Source organism: Salarias fasciatus, chromosome 13 (assembly GCF_902148845.1).
Source record: "Salarias fasciatus chromosome 13, fSalaFa1.1, whole genome shotgun sequence".
In the NCBI taxonomy this organism is placed as follows: Eukaryota; Metazoa; Chordata; class Actinopteri; order Blenniiformes; family Blenniidae; genus Salarias; species Salarias fasciatus.
In genome coordinates this window covers 22,655,801-22,679,351 of record NC_043757.1, presented here as the reverse complement: position 1 = coordinate 22,679,351, position 23,551 = coordinate 22,655,801, and the positions used below count along the sequence as shown (strand labels likewise).

Below are 23,551 nucleotides of genomic sequence, written 5' to 3'. Positions count from 1 at the left end.
GCAATATCTATCTGAGCACATTAGACCAGCTCATGGATCCCACAGAGGATTCAATGTCAACAAGAAACCTGAGGCAGATTCAAATGCATTCTTCAGTCGAGAGGGGAAAAGGCTTCAGAGCGTCTAAAAAAAAAGCTGTGATATTTAGCTGTAGCTGGTTAAAAAAAAAAAAAAAAACGTACTGTGAAAAGGCTTCATCGAGGTTTTCTCTGAGTATAAAGAGGTCAACACTGATTGAAATGATAAATCTGTTCAAATATTGAATTACAGTACTGGAATGCTCAAAACATTTCTGCAAAGAAGCATCAACGAAGATTTGATCAAGTTTTTGCATTCACTTAAAAAAAGTTATTTTTTGCTTCCAAGTTCATTCGTTCGTTTATTTGAGGAGATGCCCAAAATTTAACCAGAAGCTAAATAACAGTGCGCCCCATGATTTCACATCCAGGGTTTAATGAAGGTCAGTACTCAAAGTACTAGTTGACCGTTTCAGGCCAAATGTAGTTAAAATAGAAAAATAGCCCCAAAATATTTTTTGTATGTAATTAATCTTCACAGAAAAATCTGTTATTCCTTATTAAATGCAAAACACTTTGAGAAAATTTTGCACATATTAATATTAATTTGGATTCAGAATAGTTCCACAACCTAGAAAGGAAATTATAAACATGGCACATGTTCATCTTTAAATATTCACCTTTTTCATCAAACCGGTCCTGTCTCATGTTTTCTTTTTCATTTTAGCAAATTCTTTTGCACAAACTTGGCACACATTAATACATTGAGGAACCTCTGAAATCCACTCAGAGGAAGCAGAGTGAGGAAACGACACAGGAGCGGGTGCAGCCGTTACCTGGCTGATCCTCGGTGCTGACTGGCGCGGTTGCCTGCTCCTCCCGGGTCGTTTCTGGAGTCTCAATGTCAACTTTGACCTCCTCTGACGCCAGACTGGACGTGGCGTGGCCGTTGAGGTTTTCGCTGCTGATCGGTTCATCTGGGAGAGAAGAAGTGAACCAACATCAGACTGTGTTAACTGGAGAGTTTGAAGTGTTAAAAAAAACACTGACAAATGTATAGATCTTTATAATTTTATTGGAGTTAGATGTAGAATTATTTGGAAAAAAAGGAAACAAGAATCGAGCTGCTGTTCTTGTAAAGGGAAAACATCGTTTATGTTCAAAGATACCATCGCGATCGCCTTGTCTTTCGTCAGCGTTGGTCCAAAACACACAGAACTGAATGCAGAGCTGCGATTAAATAAATGAGAGAGCGAGGATGTGAATGAATGAGCCATGGGACAGACCTTGCTCAGGGATGAGAACTCCTTTTCTGATCAGCTCCTCTCTAGTTTGTCTGGTGGAAATTTTTCTCTCGAGAACTGAAAGATGAACAAGAAGGAAAGTCATCTTAAATCAATACAGGCATCAGATTTAATCTCTTTAATCAGCCCTCCAGTGGCAGTCATTTCTGTTCACTATATTTTTTATTAATATAACTTGATTTTCAGTGCAAAATGTTCAACTTTTTTTTGTTATTATAGCCAATCAAATGTAAGGATTTTCTGTTTTCTACAACAAAACTACCATTTGGACAAATGGCTGAAATAATAGATATAAAGACACCAAGGACATCTGGGAAACTACTGTGGCAATGTTTTTCATATTTTCTGACATTTAAATAATCAGAATTAGATCTCAACCTCAGAAATACAGATTTATATCAGGCTGAAAAATTACAAAAAAAGAATCTATTTAATGTAAACAATATCTGAAGTTTTGATCAAATTAAAATAATAATAATAATAATAAAAACATTGATATATTCCTTCACTATTGACACCGTTACATAACAACCCTACCCAAGAGTTTTGCTAAGCGGTAACCATGTGAAGCTTGGCCAGAGGAAAGAGCGACTGGAAACCAGGAGGCGGCTGCTGATAACATCTAAGCAGATTACATCAGAGAAAGATAATCAAGACTTGACTAATGAGGGTGTTTACGGTTGTAGCTGCTTACTCCGACTCTGGGTGTCCTCCAGTGTTGATTTGAAGCAAGACAAATCTAACACAAAATCCAACTAAAACATACCATGAGATAAGGTCTGCCTCCCAGTTAGAGCCTCACATTGTCTCGGACACTGGCTTAGAATTACCAACATGTAAACGGAACCCTTCCCTAAAGATACACAATAAACAAAAGATAACACCGAGGAAAGAAAGAAAAAAATCGACTTGAGGATTGTATTTACTTCTGCACTTCAGGGATGAATAAGTGTGAACTACAAACACACCAGTCACTCTCTTCCTTTCCTTTTAAAGCTCTTCTGCAAGAAACACAGCTCTCCTGTTCACACTCCACGCGCCACACAAACACAAAAATCGCGAGCCGTGATGTTCTCCAGACTTTTGATTGAGCAGAGCGAATCAAGAGGCCTCGTTCAGGCGGTGTCACACGCGCCCACACACGTACCTTTGGAGAGATCCTGGAACTTGTCGCTGGTCTTCTTCTTCCTCCACTTCCAGGGTTTGAAGAGTTTTCCCAGGGTTGACAGCTTGCCTCGCTGCTGCCGTGAAGCCGGGGCGTTCTGGGCGTTGGTGGCGCTCTCCACCGCCACGTCGCAGCTGGCCAGAGAGGACGACTTCTCCAGCCCATCAACTGCAAGACACACCACGCACAGCCCGCTCAGCAGGAGGAAACGGTATTCATACTAACTGCATCATGAGCAAACTAGTAGTTCTGTCTGAGCATGAAGAGGGAAAACACAGCGCAGTTAGTTTTCAAGCAAGTCATTTGATTGACTTTCTTCATCCAAACTGTGGAAGACTAATTACTTTCACCGTTACGTGGATTCACAGTTCTGCAGTGATTAGCACTCCCGCCTCACATCAATAATACTCACTGCTAGATTAAAGGCTTTGGGGTTTTTGCATGTTTTTATGTGAGCACCACAGTTTCCTCCCACATTCATTTGAGGTTCACACAGTATCTCGCCTGCGTATCTCGTGAACTGCACACCCGACATTCATCTTAAAAGATTAAAGACCGTCATCCCTTCACCTCCCTAACAATTACCCTACTGACACTGATCTGAGAGGGTGAGGACCCCTCTTAGACATCTGCTATCGTCTGACCTCTTCCCTTCAGGTCACTGCAGCACGGAGCTCAGAATAGAGGCACTTAACACTCCCGAAGCCACCGACAGACCCGCACTCCCAATGTGTCAGAGGTTTGCGCACCTGCTTCATCCCACCAGAAAGCAAACCTTATTTGACTCTAAATCCCAGTACAGCTTGTATACTTCGCTTAATCTGCATTTTCTATTTCCTTTGGTGCTTAACTGTTTACATTTTGACCCTCCTGTGCGTATATCAGTCTGGCGAGCGCCGCTCCTCAGCGGCAGCTGCGTACTGTTATGAAATGCCTGACTGGAAACTAGATTTCCTCTGGGAAATCTTTTGCAATAAGATGAAAGATGAATCAACACGGGCTGCTCTGAAAGTAAGCAACAGCTCACAATAAGGAAAAAAACTCAAGTAACATTGTTGTCATACGTCTTTCCAGTTGTAGAAATCAGCTCTCAACAGCCAAATGGGAATGTTTCTCTACAGTATTTGCTGTGTGCGCGCTTGTGTGTGTGTGTGTGTGTGTGTGTGTGTGTGTGTGTGTGTGTGTGTGTCTTGGCGAAACCCTCGTCCTTTCCACAGCTCCTCCTCTTCCTGTTGAAAGATTAGAAGTGCTGTGAGCCTTATGGAAAACTGCACAGTGTCAATGCTGTGCGGGAAGCTTAGGGAGGAAAGAGAGGTGGCGTGTGATTCCTCAGATTCAACAAGAGGAAGGGTCTTTTTTTTTTTTTTTTTTTTTTTTTTGCTTTTTTCAGCAACAAAATGCTGCTGAATCAGCGCTGACTGAGGAAAGCTCAGGAGGAATCAAATCCTTAATATTCCTGCATCCAATTAAACTGAACCAGGAAGTAACAAATAAGAAACTTAGAAACCAAAAAAAAACAAAAGTATTCATTAATTCTGGACATTCTTCAAATGAAATGCATGTTTTCAACTGTGGTTTGAGTCTGTTTAGTAATTGGTCTTTGACAGAATTTTGGCTGAGGCCGATTCCTCTCTGGTGGCCAGATGTTCCAGGTGTTTCTCCTGGTATTGAACTGTGTTTAGACTGCTTTCTACCTGCTGTTTCACTCTTGCATGGACAAGTCTGGAACTGGCTCTTTAACTGGCTTCACAGTGATTTCTACCCGGTACGACTGAGGCTGGTTTTAAATAAGCTCGTTTTTAACTTTTGGCTGATAATGTTGGTTTCTGGCAGTTTTTTTCCCATGATGTTGAAATAATTGTTTTTCAACTGGGCTAAAGGGGATTTCTAACTTGTTTTTAACGTGTTCCTACTTTTCACTACTTGTGAAACCTCCTTTTACATAGTTTCACTTTTCCTTGCGTTTCAGTGTGTCCCGTGCCATCGAAAATGTCTTTGTTAAACCCTCCACACTAAATATACTATATCTTAAGAGTTACAGAATCCACAAGAAAGTTTTTTTAAGCATGTTTAAAGCAGCCATATTTAAAAAAAAAAAATCTATGTTTTCTTCGAAATTTCAACCATTTGCTTGGTGATTTGGCAGACTGGACGAGAGCCTCTTTCAGGCTGGTTTTGAACAGCAGAACTTTGAGATACACGAACAGTGTCAATTAGTTATTGCATAATCTTAACAAAAAGCACTTAAATAAAGCTGTTCATTTAAAAGTAGTGTGTGTAATTGCACTGTAAATGCCTGTGGTGCCGTTTTGCTGAGATTGGACACGCTCACCTGCTCCCATCTCACATATAAACCCAAATCTTAAGCCGTCTGACTGACAGAAGAAAGGCTCGGTCATGCAGGGATAAATCCTCAGCGCGCACACAGAAGATCAGAGAATCAATCAGGTTGCTGTTGAATAAAGACCCGCCAGTAGAATATACCTCATACTGGTCAACTCAGCTCATGTCAGTCTTAATACACACTGACAGAAAGACAATAGTGCTTAAACTTGAAAAGGAAACAGTGCAGTGGCGTTTCAAAGGTATCCAAGATGCTTATGCAGCAACAGTCAGCAAAAAAGAAAAGAAAAAAAATCTGTCAGATTTAATTCAGAGTGAGTCAGATGACCCAAGCACTCAGCACACCATCTAAACTACTGTTGAAAATATAAATTAAAACAGCTGAATGCCAGGAAATGACAATCAATATCCTGCTGATTGGATGGCTCTCATTAGCGTGAGCACTGAGATTGTTGATGCTCACATTAGATGATGTTGGCTATCTGCAGGATAACAGGCACTGATGGGTGGACACGAGTCTAAACGTTTCGACACAGTTTCATCAAGACTGTGTCCGAATATCCCGCAAGACGCCTAGACTGGTATATTGTGCTTCAACTCCAGGGCGTCGAAGCACTCCGTGGTCTGCAGAGGGCTGATCTGAGCCTCCAAAAGTCAAACATCAACACAAAAAACGGAAGTCATTACTGAAGCCCTTTCCTTTTGTGAAAGTACACCGTGTAAAATGACTGTTAGCAGAAGAAACAAAACTGTTCGATCCTAACGCTCCCTCAACCACAGTTCGCTCTTCTTTTGACTGTGCCTGCTGAGCAAAAAACACTCAGTGTGGACTTATACAACATGGAAATTTAAAAAGAGGACATGGAAAAGTGCAGAACAGAGCCCCAAGCATGTTCTCCCTAGACATCAATTTATCTCTCTCTCTCTCTCGCTCTCTCTCCCTCTCTCTCTAAAACACACACACACACACTCTCATTTCCTGTTCCTGTGCTGATATCAAATCACAACAATAGGTGCATTTCACCAGCTGCTTTGTGCAACTAATGATGGGAAAATCAGCGCCAGTGATTATCAGCACCATTGGATCCACGACTAAAACCAGTGGGAACGGGTCAGTGACAATGGACAGACCGCTCGCTTGCAGAGAAAAGAGAATTATTGTTTAGTTTAGATACAAAGGAAGGGGAAAAGTGGAAGTTAAAAGAACAACTACTTTACTTCGTCTTTCTAACAGAACAAGCCGTTTCTTCTTCTCCCGTGAAGGGGTCAAGATGCTGCAGTAACTCACCAGACCATCATGTGAAACAAACTGGTATTACAATAAACAATACACTGGCTGGAACCAATCGCACTCTGTGTTTAGTGTTTAGAGGAAACGTATGTGTGTCCTCATTGCCACCTTTTGGCTGTCGTCCTGTTCGGTAATGGACTATCATTAATGACCAATCACGGCCCATCACTCAGAGGCAGTTCTTTAAATATCCCCCCCGGCTCTGCAGCTGACTGACTAGAGCAACGCACTTTGGTGCCTTCTTTCCTGTCTTCTGTTGCAGACTTCTTGTTTGCTTTTGTGTAACTTATTTTAAACCCAACACACATTCTGTACGACAGAAATTTGAAACCATGCTTAAGTCAATGAAGGGTACAATTCAGTTTGTATTTCAGTGGATTGTCACTTTTATTCTTAAGAGAATATTTCAACCACAGGGTCAGTTGTTTTTTGCCTGTGTGTTTGAAGCATTTTGCTCTCTTTTTGTCAGATTCAAGTCAAATTGGTTAGTTTTTTTAAAGAATAAAATAGAATAGAATAGCTGTATTAATCCCAGAGGGAAATTCTTTGAGAATGAGCCGATTTCACCACAGTAAAGCACAATGTGACATTTCCCGGAGCTGTATTTCAAAATACTTCAAGTACAAATCAAGTCATTTGTGACCGATCTCATTTGAAATGTTGTAGCTATCAAGAACCGACCTTTGAGGCCTATATTGTTGTGTTTTGGAGAACTTAAGGAGTCACTGCTGAGCCCGTAAAGAGAAACCTGCAGCTTGTGATGGAAGAAAACAGGCACTTGTTGCACATCCATGTGTGGAGACAGTCAGGGGGCGTGAATACACCGGAGATGTCAGGGAAGCAAGCATGTGGGAGTACGTATTCTGGTTTGAATCCCTGGGTTGATCTGCATCAGCTGCCCTGCTGCTCCCGCTGACGATAGTAAAGGAAAGTATGAATAGAATGACTTCCCCCAAGCAGATCGATAAAGTATCTTAAAATTTCACATTCAAGGCATTAACATGATTACCACTGTCAACAAGCCAACGATTCATAACAACAGCCATTGCAATTGAGGTCACCGTGATCTTTCGCCAGCCGTTATCACTCATTAAGCCACAACCACATTTTAACCGTAGGTCTGTCATGCTATTAGTCAGTTTTTCCAACTGCAGTATGTGACACTTTTCTTTTTTTAAGGGGCGTCACTTCAGAAAACATTTCTGTATGTTCTTGTCAACCCGCCCAGCTCACAACTCTGGATCGACAAACACAGTGATCTAACATGAGTACAGACAGCAGGAGGAACCTAAAGCATGAGCAACACACACTCGCACTATTCTATGCGGATTGTAGTAAGCCACAGGAAAAGCTGAAGTGAGGCGTACACTGAAACAACTGCGGCAAACATAAAAACACGTTTTTGTACAATGGAAAGAAACCAGAGAGAAAATTCAAGCCTGCACAGGGAGAACATGCAAACTCGGTACACAAAATAAACACTGGACTCAAAAAGTGGAACTTTTTGCTGTGACGTGAGAGGGCTAACCACTACACCACCGTACAATCCCACTGAATTAAATCATATATATATTTTTATATTCAAACCCCATACGGCATTTATCATCAAAATGGCTTTCAGCGAGGTTTATTTGCCCCCTACAGTTTAAGGATGACAGCAATGTATTGTGACTAAGCCGCCGCAGCTTTTCACAGAAGTTATAGCAGGAACATGTGTTGAGGAGGAGGGGAAAGGGAGAGGCTTCCTTCCTTCACTGCAAGTCACCGGGGAGGGAAGAAGCTGACGTCATCCGCAGAGGAAGAGGGATGGAGGGGGAGAAAGAGGGAAAAAGAAAAAGAGACAAAAGAGGAGACAAAGTGAGAAAAATGGGGAGAAGTGGACGGACACTGAACAAAAGAAAATGTGGGAAAGAAGACGGCAGGAAGAGTAAACGGAAAGATGACGGTGAATGAGAGGTGCTGGAGTGGAGGGGCGGGAGGGGCCACACTGGGCATTGGCTGCAGTTTCAACACTTGGGTCATTTCTTCCAAACGTTCCTCCAACGAACGCCGTAGAAGCAAAGCACAGCATGATACTCATGATACTCGCGGGACTGAGCAGCCCGGATTGGCTCAAGAGCAACAGGCTACAGGAAAAACCAAACAGGAAGCTGCAGCTCGCCTGTGTCTCAGAGCACAGTCGTAACTGCTGTCAGAAGACTCGGGGGCTTGGAGGATATCAGTCTTATGCTAATGATGTTTCAATAAGATCCTGACACACTTCCCCTCCTTCTCCCAGGAATGTAGATTCAGCATTTAAGGCACACCGCAACGTCATTATGCAACCTGTAATGCAATTATGCAGGGAGTGTATATCATTAAAATGGCCTGGGATTGCTCTGCATGTTTACTAAAATGTGCTACAACAGTCATGTGCTTCACTTTTCATAAATGCTGACAGCGCCATAAAAATGGCCCACTTCAGTTTTCTTCCTGAGTCTTGTGTCATTTCCTGTACCTCGCTGCCTTAAAACGCAATATTATTATTTCCTGGTATATATGAAAAAGCTACATTATTTGCGTGTTACACTTCGGGCCAAATATTAGTTGCCTTGCTCAAGGGCCCACAGTAGCCGGGATAAAGGTGATTAGGGTGGGAGATAAGCCTCAGTGAAATCTTCTGCTGGTCAGTTATTTGAACCACTGATCTTCCTGTTTGTTACAAGCTTGCTTCTCTGCTCTCTGACTCGTACAAATGTTGATGTTGTCACTTTCAGATAGGTGAGATTAGAAAAGGGGGTTTCCCAGAAAATATGAATTAACTGAGGAGAGGGTTTTGGTTTTGATCTTGTACCTTACTCTCTGTATCCAACCTTGCAGATATGTTAATCCCTGCTTTTATGGTTTCTGTAGTTTAATTGTGGCTTTTGTGAGAGTTTATTGGCACTGATCGGTCTCTTTATCTCATATCAAACATGACTATGGAAGGCATCGAAAGCAATTTCTTACACTGTTTGTTCCAAGCCACTGAAATGATTGACTTAAGGAGTAGTGTGTGGACGTGAGCAACTATTACATAATAAAAAGCAAAACACTCACTGTGTTCAATAGAGGCTTTCTGTTTAGCACAAAAGCTTATTTCAAGAGTTTACTTTACATCCACTCTACTTACAGCAAATTCAGTGATTAAAAAAACTTATGTGTAACAAAGGAAGTCGCAGTATTGCAAATACATCTTTTTATTACAATAATTAGTGAGAATTAAGATCATCCAGGAAAACGACATCCTCAGACCCACAGTTTTCTCCTGCTTTGACTCCAATGAAGCTTTTTAGGCACGAGGAAGGGCTGGCCTCTCAATGCCACTGGATAAACTGAATGAATGACATGTAAACTAATTCACCTCTTAGGTTGTTGTTAAATACTTCAGGTTGGTTATATTGAAGATTATAAAGACTGAGCTGATTGATAATCTGATAAGACCCTCAGTTCAAGCCTTATGAGGAGCTCCAGCATCACTTTTAGCTCAGTCTACAGCTTTATGAAAATGAAGTCTCAAACTCAGTAATGCAACATAAAGAAGACTTGGCCTTCATCTTGCCCTTGACCATGATTTAAATGCAAATTACACTGAGCTCAGACTAGTCCTCACAATCTGTGAAACCAAAAGCTAGAAAAGAAGCTGGTTGAGGAAAAAAGAAAGAAGGGGGGAAAAAAACAAAGAAAACAACAACTAATCAGCTCATCTGGACTCATGTCAAACTGGCTGCTAAATACATAAAGTCTTTATCACCCAGAGGCAACAATGCAGCCTTATGAGCGGCTCTCCGGTTATACAACACTGCAGCCAGAACACTGTTTGACTACTTTTACAGCAGCTGTTTAGCACAGCCAGCGACACATTTAGAAGCAGACACCGGGGATTAATTTTACCGCGACATTTGTTTGCGCCAAAAGTTGGTTTCTTTTCCCTCTCCTCCACAGAAAGGCGAAAAAGAAAATACAGAAAGCGCAGAAGCGGCACACTTCCTGAATAAAGATAGCGGATTGAGTGTGAGAGACAGTCAAGAGGAAGGGAGTCTGCACGTATACGCGCGCGCACAAACACACACATATGTATGCACACATTCACGCGCACTCACCGCTCGCAGACTGGGACACGGCGGACACGGCGGTCTGACCCATATTCAGCGCGGGCACCGGGTCCCCCCCCCCGACCCCGCCGCCGACCCGCTACCACGGCCTTCTATCCCGGCATAAACCCCGTCCTCTGCCGCGCGGCGCGTGCATCTCAGTGAGGGGGGAAGAAGTTTCAGGCCGTGATGGCTGAGTCGCTGGAAACTTGCTTCACTCACTCTGACTGACTGACTGGGTCCCTACTACGTAGTAACTTCCCCTCCCACCTCCTCCTCCTCCTCCTCCTCCTCCTCCTCCAGCCAGCAGCTGAAAAATGCCTCTCATTCCTCCATGCAGATTACAGGCGCTGCTTGGGGTCAAAGGGTAACAGGGTCCAACACCCCCAACTTCACACTGATCTGTGCTACATGGCCGGTCTCATCCCTCCTGCAGTAATTCAAAAGATGCAAGCGATGACATCTTTTTGATTGATTGATTTTCTCTCAGCCTGTTGAATCTATTTTGCAAAATGTTGCACCAGGAAAACTGGAAGGACCAGTTTGCCACAGACCATAAATAAAGAGTGCACCGGTCTGAGAATACCTGCTCCTCTGAATCAATCATGATCAAAATGATGGCTCAGTAAAGAATAAACAGACACATGTAAACAAATTAATATAGTAAAATCATTTGTAAATTGGTTTGACAGACAGATTGATTTTTTTGCACAAGTGCTAACCACTGCACCACCATGTGGCCTTTTTTTTTTAATGTATGCCTTATTTTTATTTATTTATTTATTTATTTATTTATTTATTTATTTATTTATTTATTTATTTATTTACTTATTTATTCAGTTTTTCATTATTATTATTATTATTTTTAGAATAGTTTCAATTAAGCTATTCCACAATTTTTTTAAGTCTTCATCTTCTTTCTTTTTTAGCGCTTCCAGCTTTCCTGGCTGTTTTAGAATACAGATTGGACCGTTTTGGGAAATGGCAGGTCAGGAGAGGTGACAGTCATTGCGCTACCACCTCATTTCCAGTAGTACACATGTATTTTAGAGCACAGGCATGGGCAATACATTACAGGGAAAGTGTGAGGTGTATGCATAAAACTGAAATGTAAAGGGGATTTCTCAGAAGATGCATTACTTAATGATACTAGTCAACTGTAGTCCGAGTTGAAGGAAAACCCAAACCCGAACAAACATAAATGACACACAGAAAAGCCCCAAAGCCCCCAACCAAACCAAGGTAACTGTCACTGAGGGAAACGTGCTGCCCCACTGCAGCCCTTTATTGATGATTAAGACCTACCTGAATAACAGCTACGCCTACCTCTACAGTGATCAATAAGTACCAAGAGATTCATGTTTTAAATAATTTGAACACTCATTTCAGATTGATTTTTAAACACATTGTTCTTGTTCTTCTTCCACTGATCATCTCATGGCCCCACCAGAATACGGACTTGTGGTTTCAAAATCTCCATATACCACAAGAGTAAAATGAAAAAACACACTCACACTCCACTACACACTATTTTACTGAGTAATCTTGTTCATCACACATTGACAAACAGGTCTGTCTGTTGGACCAGCTTGCAAAGTGTCTATTTTTAACCTCGGTGTGCTACATGACTAAATGATCTGAATGCTTCTTCTACTGGTGTAAACTGATTTGTAATGGTATTTAAAGACATAAACAAGCTTGTTCGTGTGTAAACAGTGTGTGGCTCTGACCTGAAAGCAAATATCCAAAAATAGACCACTCTGATAAAAACTGGGGGGCGACAGCTGTGGTAAGAGATATAGCTAAATGTAGCCGTCAGTTATTAATCTAACAATTACCGTAACTTTTAATTCATCCGTGAATTTGCTGACTAAACAGTAATACTGTCAGTTTATTATCAAAACGGCTTATAAAAGTGCCTACTCCTAATATTCAGGCTGAAATTTAGAAGGTCAAACAAAAAGGAGGAACTGTGTGATCACACTCAGCATTCATTTGTTAATTTGAAGGCCTATTTTCATTTCATGACAAGTGTTTTCTTGATGTTAACACGTGAAGATCTTGCCACCAAGAACTGTTAGTTTGCACAAAGTTCATAAAGGTTATCCAGTAATCACAGACTTTCAGTTCAACAAACTGCCCATACAGAAAGACTAAGTGCATTAGATGTGCTTCTCAGAACTGAGCACCCAGCTGACTGTAAAAAAAAAAATAGAACAACACAGAAATAATGAGCTAAGGAAGCTCAGAGTAACTGCTGCACAGAAGAGCCCTCATAATCGGCAGGGCTACGGGGGGAAAGGTCTTGTGAACTGATGAAACTGAGGTTGAATTGTTTGGAGAAGAACACCCAACAATAGAAAAAACACTGCATACCAACACTGGAACATCATCCAAGAGGAGACGAGCTTTGCAGCCTCAGAGTCTGGATGACTTGGCATCACTGAGGAGAAAAAGATTTCCCTCGGTTTATCCTGGTGTCACGGATGAGGTAAAATGGCTGCTGGCCAGCTGATGCACAGTATGTGTTACCTTAAAGGGATGGTGCACTAAAATATAACTGACAATTATGACTGACATCTAACTGACAGGATGCTTTGGTAATAATGCAATATTTGCTTCGAACTTCACAGTCACATTATTAAAAAATGAACATGTTCAAATGGAACAATCTATTACAAAATGATATCATACAGACATAAATGATCCTGTCAGCTGTAGAATCACCTCGAGAGCAATAAACCTTTATGGCACATTGTCTCGTAGAGCGCTGGAGCTGATCCCAGCTGAAGTCACGCTACACTCTGGGTACACGATGGACCCGAGCACAGAAAAAGAGACGGTAACGCCTATTTTTAGTCACCAACTGATCTCAAACTCATGTTCTTGGACTGTATGAGGAAACTGGAGTAACTGAGGAGAAGACACATCAAACCAGGGATTTCACACTGTGAGGCAAGAGGGCCACTACTAGACCATGCAGCATCTTTAACCAAATGATCTGCTCCTTTACTGCCTAGCACAAAGAGAAAACCTCATCATTTTAAAAAAAAGCTTTGAAGCATTGAGAATAAGGCCAAGTATCAGGAAACCTATTATGAAGTAATTGATTGCTTGAGTAATCTGTAAGGTGTCTGAATCAAACACATTCCACAGTTTTACATAATTTAGCTATTAAAATGTATCACTGAAAGATATTTATGGGAGCAGGCATGAGATTCGACAGTATATTTAACTTGAGTACATAATGAATAAATCAGGCCAGCGTCTGGACAGTGTCCACGGCCCCAGAGGACAGTGAGTACAGTAAGCTCTGCCCCGGAGCCAATTTATTACGATGGAGAATGAGACGACAGGAAACCCTGAACCCGGCGGACAGTGGGTCGAAAGAGTTCAAAACCAGTCGTATTTGTCAGCGTGTCCACAAAATCCTTCAACTGGAGCTTTGTTTAACGTCAGCGCTCACTGACGACTGTGTCACACCAAGCCAAACACTTGTGCCTTGGGCTCGTGTGTGTGTGTGTGTGTGTGCGTGCGTGTGTGTGTGAGACAGAGGGAGCTCAGGTCGTCATCTGTCGACAGAGTGTCAGTTGAAAACTTGCAGCACACAGCCTGACACAGGAAGACTTCCAGTGTAACATGAGCAAATCAATATTGCCTCATTTGGAAGTGAAATGAGTCTCCATTTGGGACAACACTGCCATCTAGTGTGAAGAAGATCTGAGATGATGACAGCCCATTTACCAGAAAGCTCTTTCATTCTTTAGGTTCGCATTAAAGCAAAACCTTGTTCTTCCCCTAAGTCATTACACACTCTGAAGTCACTAACAGTCTAAGCATTTAAAGTAGAGATCATTGTTTAGTATGGATTGCTGCAGAGCAGAATCAAAGCCAGCAGTGACCTTTAAGCAAAGTTAACTTGGCATGTCCGTGCAGCAAGAGATAGGCGGCCTAAATAAAGTCGAGTATTCAGATCTCACCAGTCAATGAAATCATATGACCGGCTGCGTTTTTCTTCGTAATTCTCCTTATTCTCAGATTTTGAATGCCATGCTAAAACTTAATCTGTGATTATTTTTAACAACAGAGCTTTTTCTAAACGTCAAAATCAAGATTATAAGAGCGCCAAGTGGGAGCTGCTTGCACGGCTGCAGCGTTACAGGCCTGTCATTACTGAATCAAATGGAGGATCCTAATTGAACAGGAAGGAAGGCAGCGAGGAGGATGAAGACAGAACGGGTGGATGAGGTACTTTAAGAAGTTAACGGAGGGATATGACTTTGTTAGCATTGACTGGAAGTAACGTCATTTTCTCAAAGAAATGCATGTTGAAACTTGTTGAAAGCTTCATGCGATGCACAGAAATGACACTGCTGGTCTGTGCAGTGCGTCCTGCAGCTCATTTCTATGGAATATCTTTCTTTGCTCATGAGAAGATGTTGGATTTCTCATTAGTGTTGTGCCATCCTTGTTTATTGCAGCACATCTGCTGCAAAGAATCAAAACCTTAGATTGAGAGATGAGAAAACACAAAATGGATGCTTTCAAAACCTACCAGAACAAGGCATCCATTCTTCTCCTGCATTTGCTTTATCCAGACTAGGGTTGTGGGTAGCTGGAGCCTTTCCCAGCCAACACGAGACAAGAGGCATGGTGCACCCTGGACAGGTAGGCAGTCCATCACAGGGCTGACACGGAAAGACAGACAAATACTGGCGCAGTCTCAGTGGACAGGCAGGTCTTTGGGTTGTGGGCAGAAGCTGGATTTCCCAAAGAAACCCCATGCAGGCACAGAGAGAACATGCAAACTCCACAGGGCTCAATCAGCCAGCGAGTTCAGACCACGACAGCTGAGCTGGTGCCGCTGCAACACCATGCCTCCGTGCAGCAACATGCACAGGCGCAATTTGTAAACGGAAAATAAGCAATCAAAGGAAGATTCAAAGATAACTAGACCACATCTGAAATGCAGAGTGAAGTGTCATCTGTCAGTACAGAGTGTCCCTACATGCTGTTTATCATACACAGTTTCCAGTCAATGTGACTGACAGTTTTTTTTTTTTTACATGTTTATATGTTTTATTTCATGCTTTTTTTGCAACCTGTTACCATATATGTTTCAGAAGCTGAAACAGAACAAGCACTGTTGTTTTTTTTAACGTACTTTACTTTCTTGTTATAGGACCACAGCCCTGCTTGATGTAACACATAACGTCACAACAACCCAACATGACACATCTGAAATCAAAATGAAACACCTCTTTCAAAATTGAATTTGACTTCAGAGTCACAGCCATCAGTAAACTCTGTGTTTTTTGCTGAAGATGCTCACGGTTTTTGGAGTTGCCTTCAGTTCTGTAGCTTGCTGTCTGTATTTTTATCTTCAGCAATCAGATTGAGATCAGGTTACTGACACGGCCAGCAGAGGATTGTGTTGTGTGTTGTGTCGTGATGATCAGAGCATCCTTTGGCATACTGCTGCATTCACTTCCTTTTTGTATGTTCGAAGAACTGTAGTTGACCCGAGTATTGACAAGAAAAGCATGTTAGCCTGCACTCTCCACATGCTTTGCAGTCAAAAGCACCGTCCGCTGCACCATGCGAATGATTTCCCCAATGACTGCGAGTGCTTGAAACCTTTCCTACATCTTTATACGTCTCTGACAGTCACAGATCAAATGCGGGGAAAAGCTCCCTCTGGATTTAGCCTCGATCAATCTGATGCTTTTACTGTAAATCTGTACAAGAGTGCAATATACAAAAGGGGGGGATCGTCTGGAGTATATTCACAGCCAAGAGGACACCTTTTCTAGTGTGAGAAATCGTATGTCAAGGTAGCACTTTCAGGGGAAAGGGTTCTTACTTGTAGTGACACTAAATAACAGAAATCAACCGAGGGAGCCTGACCTTTCCATTGACCGGAACAACCGAACAAGAAACAGGAGAGGTGAAGCAGGACAGAGGCCAGAAGAAAGGAAGAGAGTCATCAAATATTAAACAGTAGCCTCAGCAGAACCTAGAGAATAATTGTTTAAGTGCTACTTTTTAGAGCTGTTCTGTCCTTCATGTAATTTAATTATTAAATATAATTTCTACATAGATACGCGCTCATCATACTTGTCATAGTTCAACATGAATGACAGTGATCGTATATTAAATAAAAGAGGAGAAATCTCTGATGCAAAGTACTAGTTTTTACACTTGCAAATGTTCTGTGTCACAAACTAACTAACCTTTTCAAGAGTTACAGACCGGACATCTCCGTACGAGCATCATGATTCAGACTGCAAACTGTCATAACAGTGAAGTGTGACTCAGCAAGGAACAGGATCTGTTATACAAGCACAGCAATCTGAGCCAAGAGGAAACCATCTTTCTCCAGTTTTGGACAGGTTTTTAAAGTTTGAGAGAGTCTCCTGAATAAATCTGCAGAATATTACACGCCATTGCTCATTTACCTGGAATATTCAATGCTATATGCTTTAGGTATAGTTATACGTGGGTTACAAGGCTTATTTCAGGGCGAGGCCAGTACATACATACATCTGACACAGGTGCCTATTATCATTTTTACCTGTTGGATGAAATGTGTAGTTATTCAGAATTAAAATCATTTAATAAATTAATGAAAGTGATTTACGTACATTTGCGTTTCTTCACTACACAATCATGCTGAGAACAAAATACAACAAGTGGTGTAAACGTGGTATTTATAATTAGTTTATTTGGTTCATGCATCCATTTCTACTGCACAGGCCTGCCTTATGCCCTCTGTACAGCGGAAACTCAAAATGACATTTAAGTCACATGCGCCACAGATGTCACAGTTTAACCATTTACAGTTTCCCTTATATTATGTGAGATTCCTCTTTTATCAAGATAGCATCTTTTCCGCCCCAGGCAAGTGTGATGCGGCTTTCACGTCAGCGTTTACTTTGATGTGGATGTACGATTTTAATGCATTAAACTCAAAGTCTGGCTATCTTGTGGATTTTGCAGTGTAGCCTTGAAATATAAATCACTGGCTGACGTTTATTGCTCACCTGTGGGGACACGGAAGTGCAGCATATGGCTGCTGTCAATAAAAATCAGAATTTAACATTGGACAGCTTGTTTGAGTCCAGTGCTCCTGGCTGGACTCGCCAAAAGTGTGCATATTTGATATTATATTTACTGCACAGACTTACACTTATTTCTGTTGTTTTGTTCCTCTTTCCATCCACAACCCTGCTCATATGAAACCTGATCTCCTGTTTGTTGTATTCTGTTTGGCACAACCCATAAGCTGCCATCACTGTTAAAATGTTGCCTGTATAAATCAATAATTGACATCCTGCCAGACAGGCAACCAGAGAGCTTAAGAGAAAGCCGGCTCATGAGAGGCAGACGATAGAAATAGCTGGAGACAGCGATTGGGACAAAAAGAGACGGAAAGATTGATTCTGATCGTTCTGGGTCCGGTGGCAGAGAAAAACATAAGAGCAGCTGCACAAAAAAATGAAAGAAAGAGCCTGACTGCATTAGACAGGCGTGATGGGAGGTCAAAAGAGGACAGCAGGCACAAAGAGTAAACAAACCAGCATTTATTTCAACACGTATGCTACTGTAACTACATGAAGTCATATCTGCTCAGATTTATGAGGGCAGCTGGCTATTACAAAAACAACTGCACATCTGCCGTGTTTCCTCTGCTGTGGGGCTGTTCTAAAGGCGACTGCCACTGGCTGATGATGGTTGCTTTGGCCACTGTCCAGCGAGCTTTAACTAACACACTGAGGTTTGTTTCACTGGAGTGTGGCTGAAAAGGTCTGGACTTGGGTGTCTGTTCATTCCTCTGGCACATTAAATGCAGGTTCCGCAGATGGATACCGGAGTAGGAGAACAGCTAACGTAAACAGATTTTGTTACCAGATAAGCTAAATTAATACCGGTTCTCCTTTGTGAAGTTAAGACAGAGAAAGATCGTTCAGTGAGTCACTAAAGTCACATGAGGATAGTTCTCTTTATTCGTGCAACTGCAGTACCTGTCAAACAAGGAGATGAATATGTCAATCTGCAAATATGTTGTTTTACCAGGCAAGTGTCAACATCAAACCAAACAGGAATAGTTCTAATTCACAAATGTGTTGTAGATCTACTGCAAGAGGCACTTCTTTTTAACTTGAGGAGCCCTGAGGGCAGAGCTTGATGAGCTGTCAGCAAATCCAAAGAGTCCAACGTATCATGACACAGTGCAGACTGCAAGTGCAAACCCCAGTTGCTTTAAATCAAACATATATGTGCAAGTTCATTTTCAGGTTTACCTCACATAGTGTCCAGGACACACAGATATAAATCTGGCATTCAACATGCAGACAACCAAACGATCCACAGCATATGCATACACGTCATTTCTGCAAGCGTGCACACTGGCAGGCACTGCTTTGCCTTGCAAAACAGGCGCTCACAAAATCACAACAACAATAATTTGTTCTGTACACATTTGATCCTCAGTCTTATTTCTTCAAAGAAAACAACCGTAAAGCTCACCTGAGACAGTGAAAACGTAGGAAGATTATCTATGGCTTTCATTATTGGCTTATAGGGTAGCTTGGGCTTTGTCTAATGAACACTAATGTGTTCTGACAACTTCTGCAAACAGTAATTAAACTATATTAGATAACAAGCTCCTGATATAGCTTGCCTGTCTGCTCTGACTGACTGATACACCAAACAATGCGCCCACCTACCACTGTCATTTAGTCTAACACACCAGCCAGCCCCATCAGGGGTTGTTAGACTCTTAATGAGCTTTCTTTCCTCAGTACAAATAAGTCAGTGCAATAAGAAATGGCTTTAGGTCACAGAGAGACTCTAATGCTAAAATGCAGCTGGGGGCAGACTTACAGAAGCAATGACTCCTTTTAAAGTCAAGCACACACTCAGCATGGTCATGAATCATAAGCATGAGCGAATAATCTTTAATGAAAGTGTCAAATGTCAACTGTGATCATCACAGCACATCAGAAATCTGGTTGACTCTTACAGAAAACCTGGAAAATCTCAATAAATACTGTATAAAAAGGAATCTGGTTGTCTGATGACAGCAGACCTCAATGTGAATGTCCTGCTTACAGCATTAGCATCTAATAAATATTGCACACACATACACACACACACACACACACACACACTTCAGTTGTTTTTGTCTCTTACAGAATGGCCTTATACATAGTGAGACGTATTTATGTTAAGATTATTAAACAAATCAAGGGTGTAGTAGTGAGCTCCTCTTGAGTAAGAGGAGTGCCACCCAGCCAAATAACACTCCAACGATAAATAGCTCATGTTCCCAAACAACCTAGGGCACCAATACTGAGTCAAGTGCACATTCCGAGCATTTCACACACTTAAACGATGGATAAACTGAGAGCTTTCCTCTGAAAATGCACCCATGCTTAAAAACTTAGGCAACACGGACTCAGGGTTTTACAGCCTCGGTGTGTGTTTAATGTTCAAAGCCATTGCTGGCAAACAGGTGACAAAGCTGAGAACAAGCAGTGAAAAGAGTCTCTGTGCAAACACAGGCTCCAGTCACACTAACACAGACACAGAAAGTCACACAGACAGTGGACACAGAGAGAAGGAAGCATTATACAAGGAGGTGGCTCACCGTCATGTTCCATGACTTGACCCAGGGAAAATTATCAGCAGTGTGAGTTGATCCTTGCCTCTTCCCGACACACCACCTCTCTCTGCCTCCCTCCCTCCCTCTCATCTTCTCTCTCCCCTCCCTTCCCCTCTCTCTACGTCCTTCCCTCCCTCCCTGCTTCCCTCAGTCTCTCCCCACTGTCTGCGACTCACTCTCCACTCCTGCCTTTCCCCTCTCCCCTCGCTCCAATAAAGAGCATTAAAACTTAATGTTTGTTTCCATCTCAGGTCCTCGATCGCCCTCCCTATCTGCATCCCGTCCTGTATTTATCTCCATCTCCCCTGCCTGTCAAGTTTTTCCTCCTGCTGGCTACCGAGTCTGGCTCCTGTCTCATCCAGGTTTCTTACTCGCCCCATGAGCTGAAATCCCTCAATGACAGAAAACAAGAAGAAAGCTGAATATGAGAAGAACTGAACCTAAAAAACCCCAAACATTTTATGTCCTTTTGAGGAGGCAATTTAATCTATTTTGTTTAAGCTCATGAACATGTTGCTAGTTGGAAAACAAATCTTGTCTTTAATCAGATTCAAACGATTCATGATGGGGCGTTCACTGTCTCTGTAAGCTTGATCTCAGCAGAACACATTTACACCAAGCGGACACATTTGTTTGGTGTTATCTTGATGTCAACAAAATCTCTTTTCTTCAGACAAGAGTCCTTATCTGAGCCACAGTACATGCAATAATAAACTGGATGTGTGAGATGAGAGGATAAACTGATATTTTCCAGCCTTGGTTGTTTTCACAGTAACAAATATAGCTTGAAAACATCTGGAAGGCCTTGCACTACAGTGACCGCACCATGATAAAAACAGCAGAGAGATTCCACTCGGAATAATCATAAACATGATATTTGTAATTAATCCAACACAAAGTAATTCAGCACAAACATCAAGAGGGAACGGCAGAGAGATCCAAGCCGAAGAAATCAAAGAAGGAGACACAGTGCAAGAAACACTAAGAAGCAGACAGATGGTTGTTTCATCTATTTATTTCTATCAACCGCTTCAAGTGTTCTGAAGAACCAATCGACATGGTGAATACGTATTCTGTGTGCTCGACAAGGTTACCAATCAACTTATAGCAGATGCTCCATCCCTTTGTATAAGATGAAAGCATGTCATTGTTGTGGGAGAGTTTTTTGATAGTAAATCTCAGCCTGTGGTAAGAAAATGGAAACACTATGTGTGTGTGTGTGTGTGTGTGTGTGTGTGTGTGTGTGTGTGTGTGTGTGTATACGTGTGTGTGCCAATGTAAACAATTTAAGAGTAATGTGGACTGAGAACAGACACAATGTCCATACAACCATCAGGTGATTGACAGCATTGCAGCAGACGCGCTGTACAGTGCCGCTTTCATCTCGTCAGTCACGTTTATTGCACTCTCCACTGTATATTCGACTCTTCTTGTTTAAGTTCTCCTTTTACACTTACAATCTTAAAAGCTGTGATTTCTGTCGCTCGCCTCCTTTTTAAATAGCCCTCCATATGATTATAGTCTTTGCAGTGTGCACAGACTCGCAGTGTACACAGCGTTATTAGAGGCCGCGAGGGGCGACGTTAACATCCTGTTCATTTGCAGCTGAGGCACTTTCAGCAAATATTAATAGAGTTAAAGGCTTAGTGAGTAACTACACAGAGTTGCTGATAAGACAGATGGAGAGGGAGGGGAAAGGGAGAGGGTGAGACTTTGACTTTTGATGCAGAGAAGAACAACGGGCTCATCAGCTCCAACTGCATCTACCCACACAGTCACACACGTGATGGCACGCAAAAGAAATTGACACACAACAAAGCAAATGCAGATCTGCACTTTTCAAGGTCGGGTTGGGAATGAAAAACAACCATCATAACCTTTCTTTCTCACGATTAAATGTGAGATCAACCCGTAATGACTGAGAGTCACAATTCACAAATAAGATTCAGACAGTGTTGAAAGTATGAGAATACAAAAATGCGCCTGAAAACTAATGTGAGTGAACAAAAAGGCTTTGATGAACTATCTAACAGGAGGACTCATCTCTCAGTTTGCAGTCATCAGATTCTGATCAGATTTTGTGTTTCGAGAAAGTGTGAAATGAGGCAACTCAGGATACCAGCAAATCAACCAAATGTAATGTCAAACCATGTTTGGAACAGCATTCACTGGTCAGTATGCAGCCGCTTCAACACTGAGATGATCTGGTTAGACATTACCAGACATTACCATAGACATCTGTCCATGGCACGCCTTCTCCAGGCAGAGAGGAGCACCCTCCCCAGGTGAAGGAGTTAAAGTTATGTTGGGTTTTTTTTTCTCCACGAGTGCTGGAAGGAATGATCGTGGTGACAGTCGCAGGTTTGGACTCGCAGTTGTTGAAATGCGGTCACTGCACCCGACTGTGGTGGTGACGATTGAGCTGAGCTCTCCGTTTACCAGTCAGTCTGTATCCCCATCCTCACCCATGATCAGGAAGCTTGGGTCATCCCATAACACCATGCAGACTAAGGAGATGGATGGATCAGCCTTTCTGGCAAACACAGACCACATTCACTGTCATTCAGCTTGTTTATTTGCTTTTTTCTAGCTCAGAATGGCAGTGAGATGAAGCCTATCCCTGCTGATGTTGCAGAAAACTGTCATATGTGAAATTTCCAACAACCGGTCAAACTAACACAGTAGTCAGTGGTTTGTGAGAAGAAAATGCAGAAACAGCGATAGAAAAGTCTTGCGTGCACACGGAAAACATGAAAAGGTTTGAACTGCATGAACATGCCATGAGTGAAATTTAAAATAATTCCAATTAAGAATTATTTGCTTGTTTATCTTCAAAGGCTTCAAACGAGGACAAAAAAAAAGTAAAATCCACAGCTGTTGGTGGAGATGATATATCAACGCTGCGACAAAATTACAAGTCATCTTCAGAGACTGAAGAAAACCTGAAACGTTCCAGTGGCAACAAACAACAGCGGAGGACAGACTGAGTGGGCAGCGATGGAGGAAGGGCTGCTCTCTGCATTACAGTACATTTTAACAAGTAGTTATTGCAGACTAAAAGGGTCTGTAATCAATGTTATTTCGAGCGGAGTACCCGCAAGGAGCACAGCATATACCAGCAAGCTGACACTCCTCTGTTGTCCTGTTCTTTTCTTCAGTCCTCTCCTCCTCCTCCTCCTTAATCATCCCGCCCTTGCATCTCCTTCTGCCTCGTCTCCCCTCTCCTCTCTTTTCATAAGTCTTCCTTGTCTCCACTCAACCGCCTCATTTACTCTCCGCCGTTGACTCACTATGCTCTCCTCTTCATGTCCAATGCTGCTTTCCTTTGTTTCAACACATCCTCACGCTTCTTGGCTGTTCTTTCCGTCGGTGTTCCCTTTCATCATCTTCTCCCGCTATTTTATGTCTTCCACTTAATATCAACCTCTAATTACGAGGGTCCATCTGGAGGACAGCATGCTATTTACTAGGAGCAGCAAACCCAGTGCAACCTACACATGCTCACCAACAGATCTTTTTTTAAACAAACACACAGGCACATACACACACACACAGACACACACACACACACAGATCACATGTATACTTAAGAAATACAACAACATGAAACAAGTATGTACTGAATCAAAATATGCCCTTGCTTTGTGCGTCT

The 23,551-nt window shown here is 42.1% G+C and overlaps 1 protein-coding gene across 5 annotated transcripts in view; it reads right to left on the bottom strand.

Annotated features, from left to right (window-relative positions):
• The window catches only part of phactr2 (phosphatase and actin regulator 2), a 35,709-nt gene that overhangs the window by 9,741 nt on the left and 2,417 nt on the right, over positions 1-23,551 (bottom strand). The window contains exons 1-5 of one of the 5 annotated variants that reach the window (XM_030106860.1): positions 19,885-19,942; positions 14,788-14,920; positions 2,469-2,654; positions 1,304-1,378; positions 854-994 (exon numbers count right to left, since the gene is read on the bottom strand). In XM_030106860.1, coding sequence (XP_029962720.1) covers positions 854-994; positions 1,304-1,378; positions 2,469-2,654; positions 14,788-14,920; positions 19,885-19,890 — 541 coding nt within the window. In that variant the 5' untranslated portion in view covers positions 19,891-19,942. Of the gene's footprint in view, positions 1-853; positions 995-1,303; positions 1,379-2,468; positions 2,655-10,241; positions 10,481-14,787; positions 14,921-19,884; positions 19,970-23,551 lie in introns of those variants that run through there. The other 4 variants (XM_030106864.1, XM_030106863.1, XM_030106862.1 and 1 more) reach the window with 4 other exon arrangements.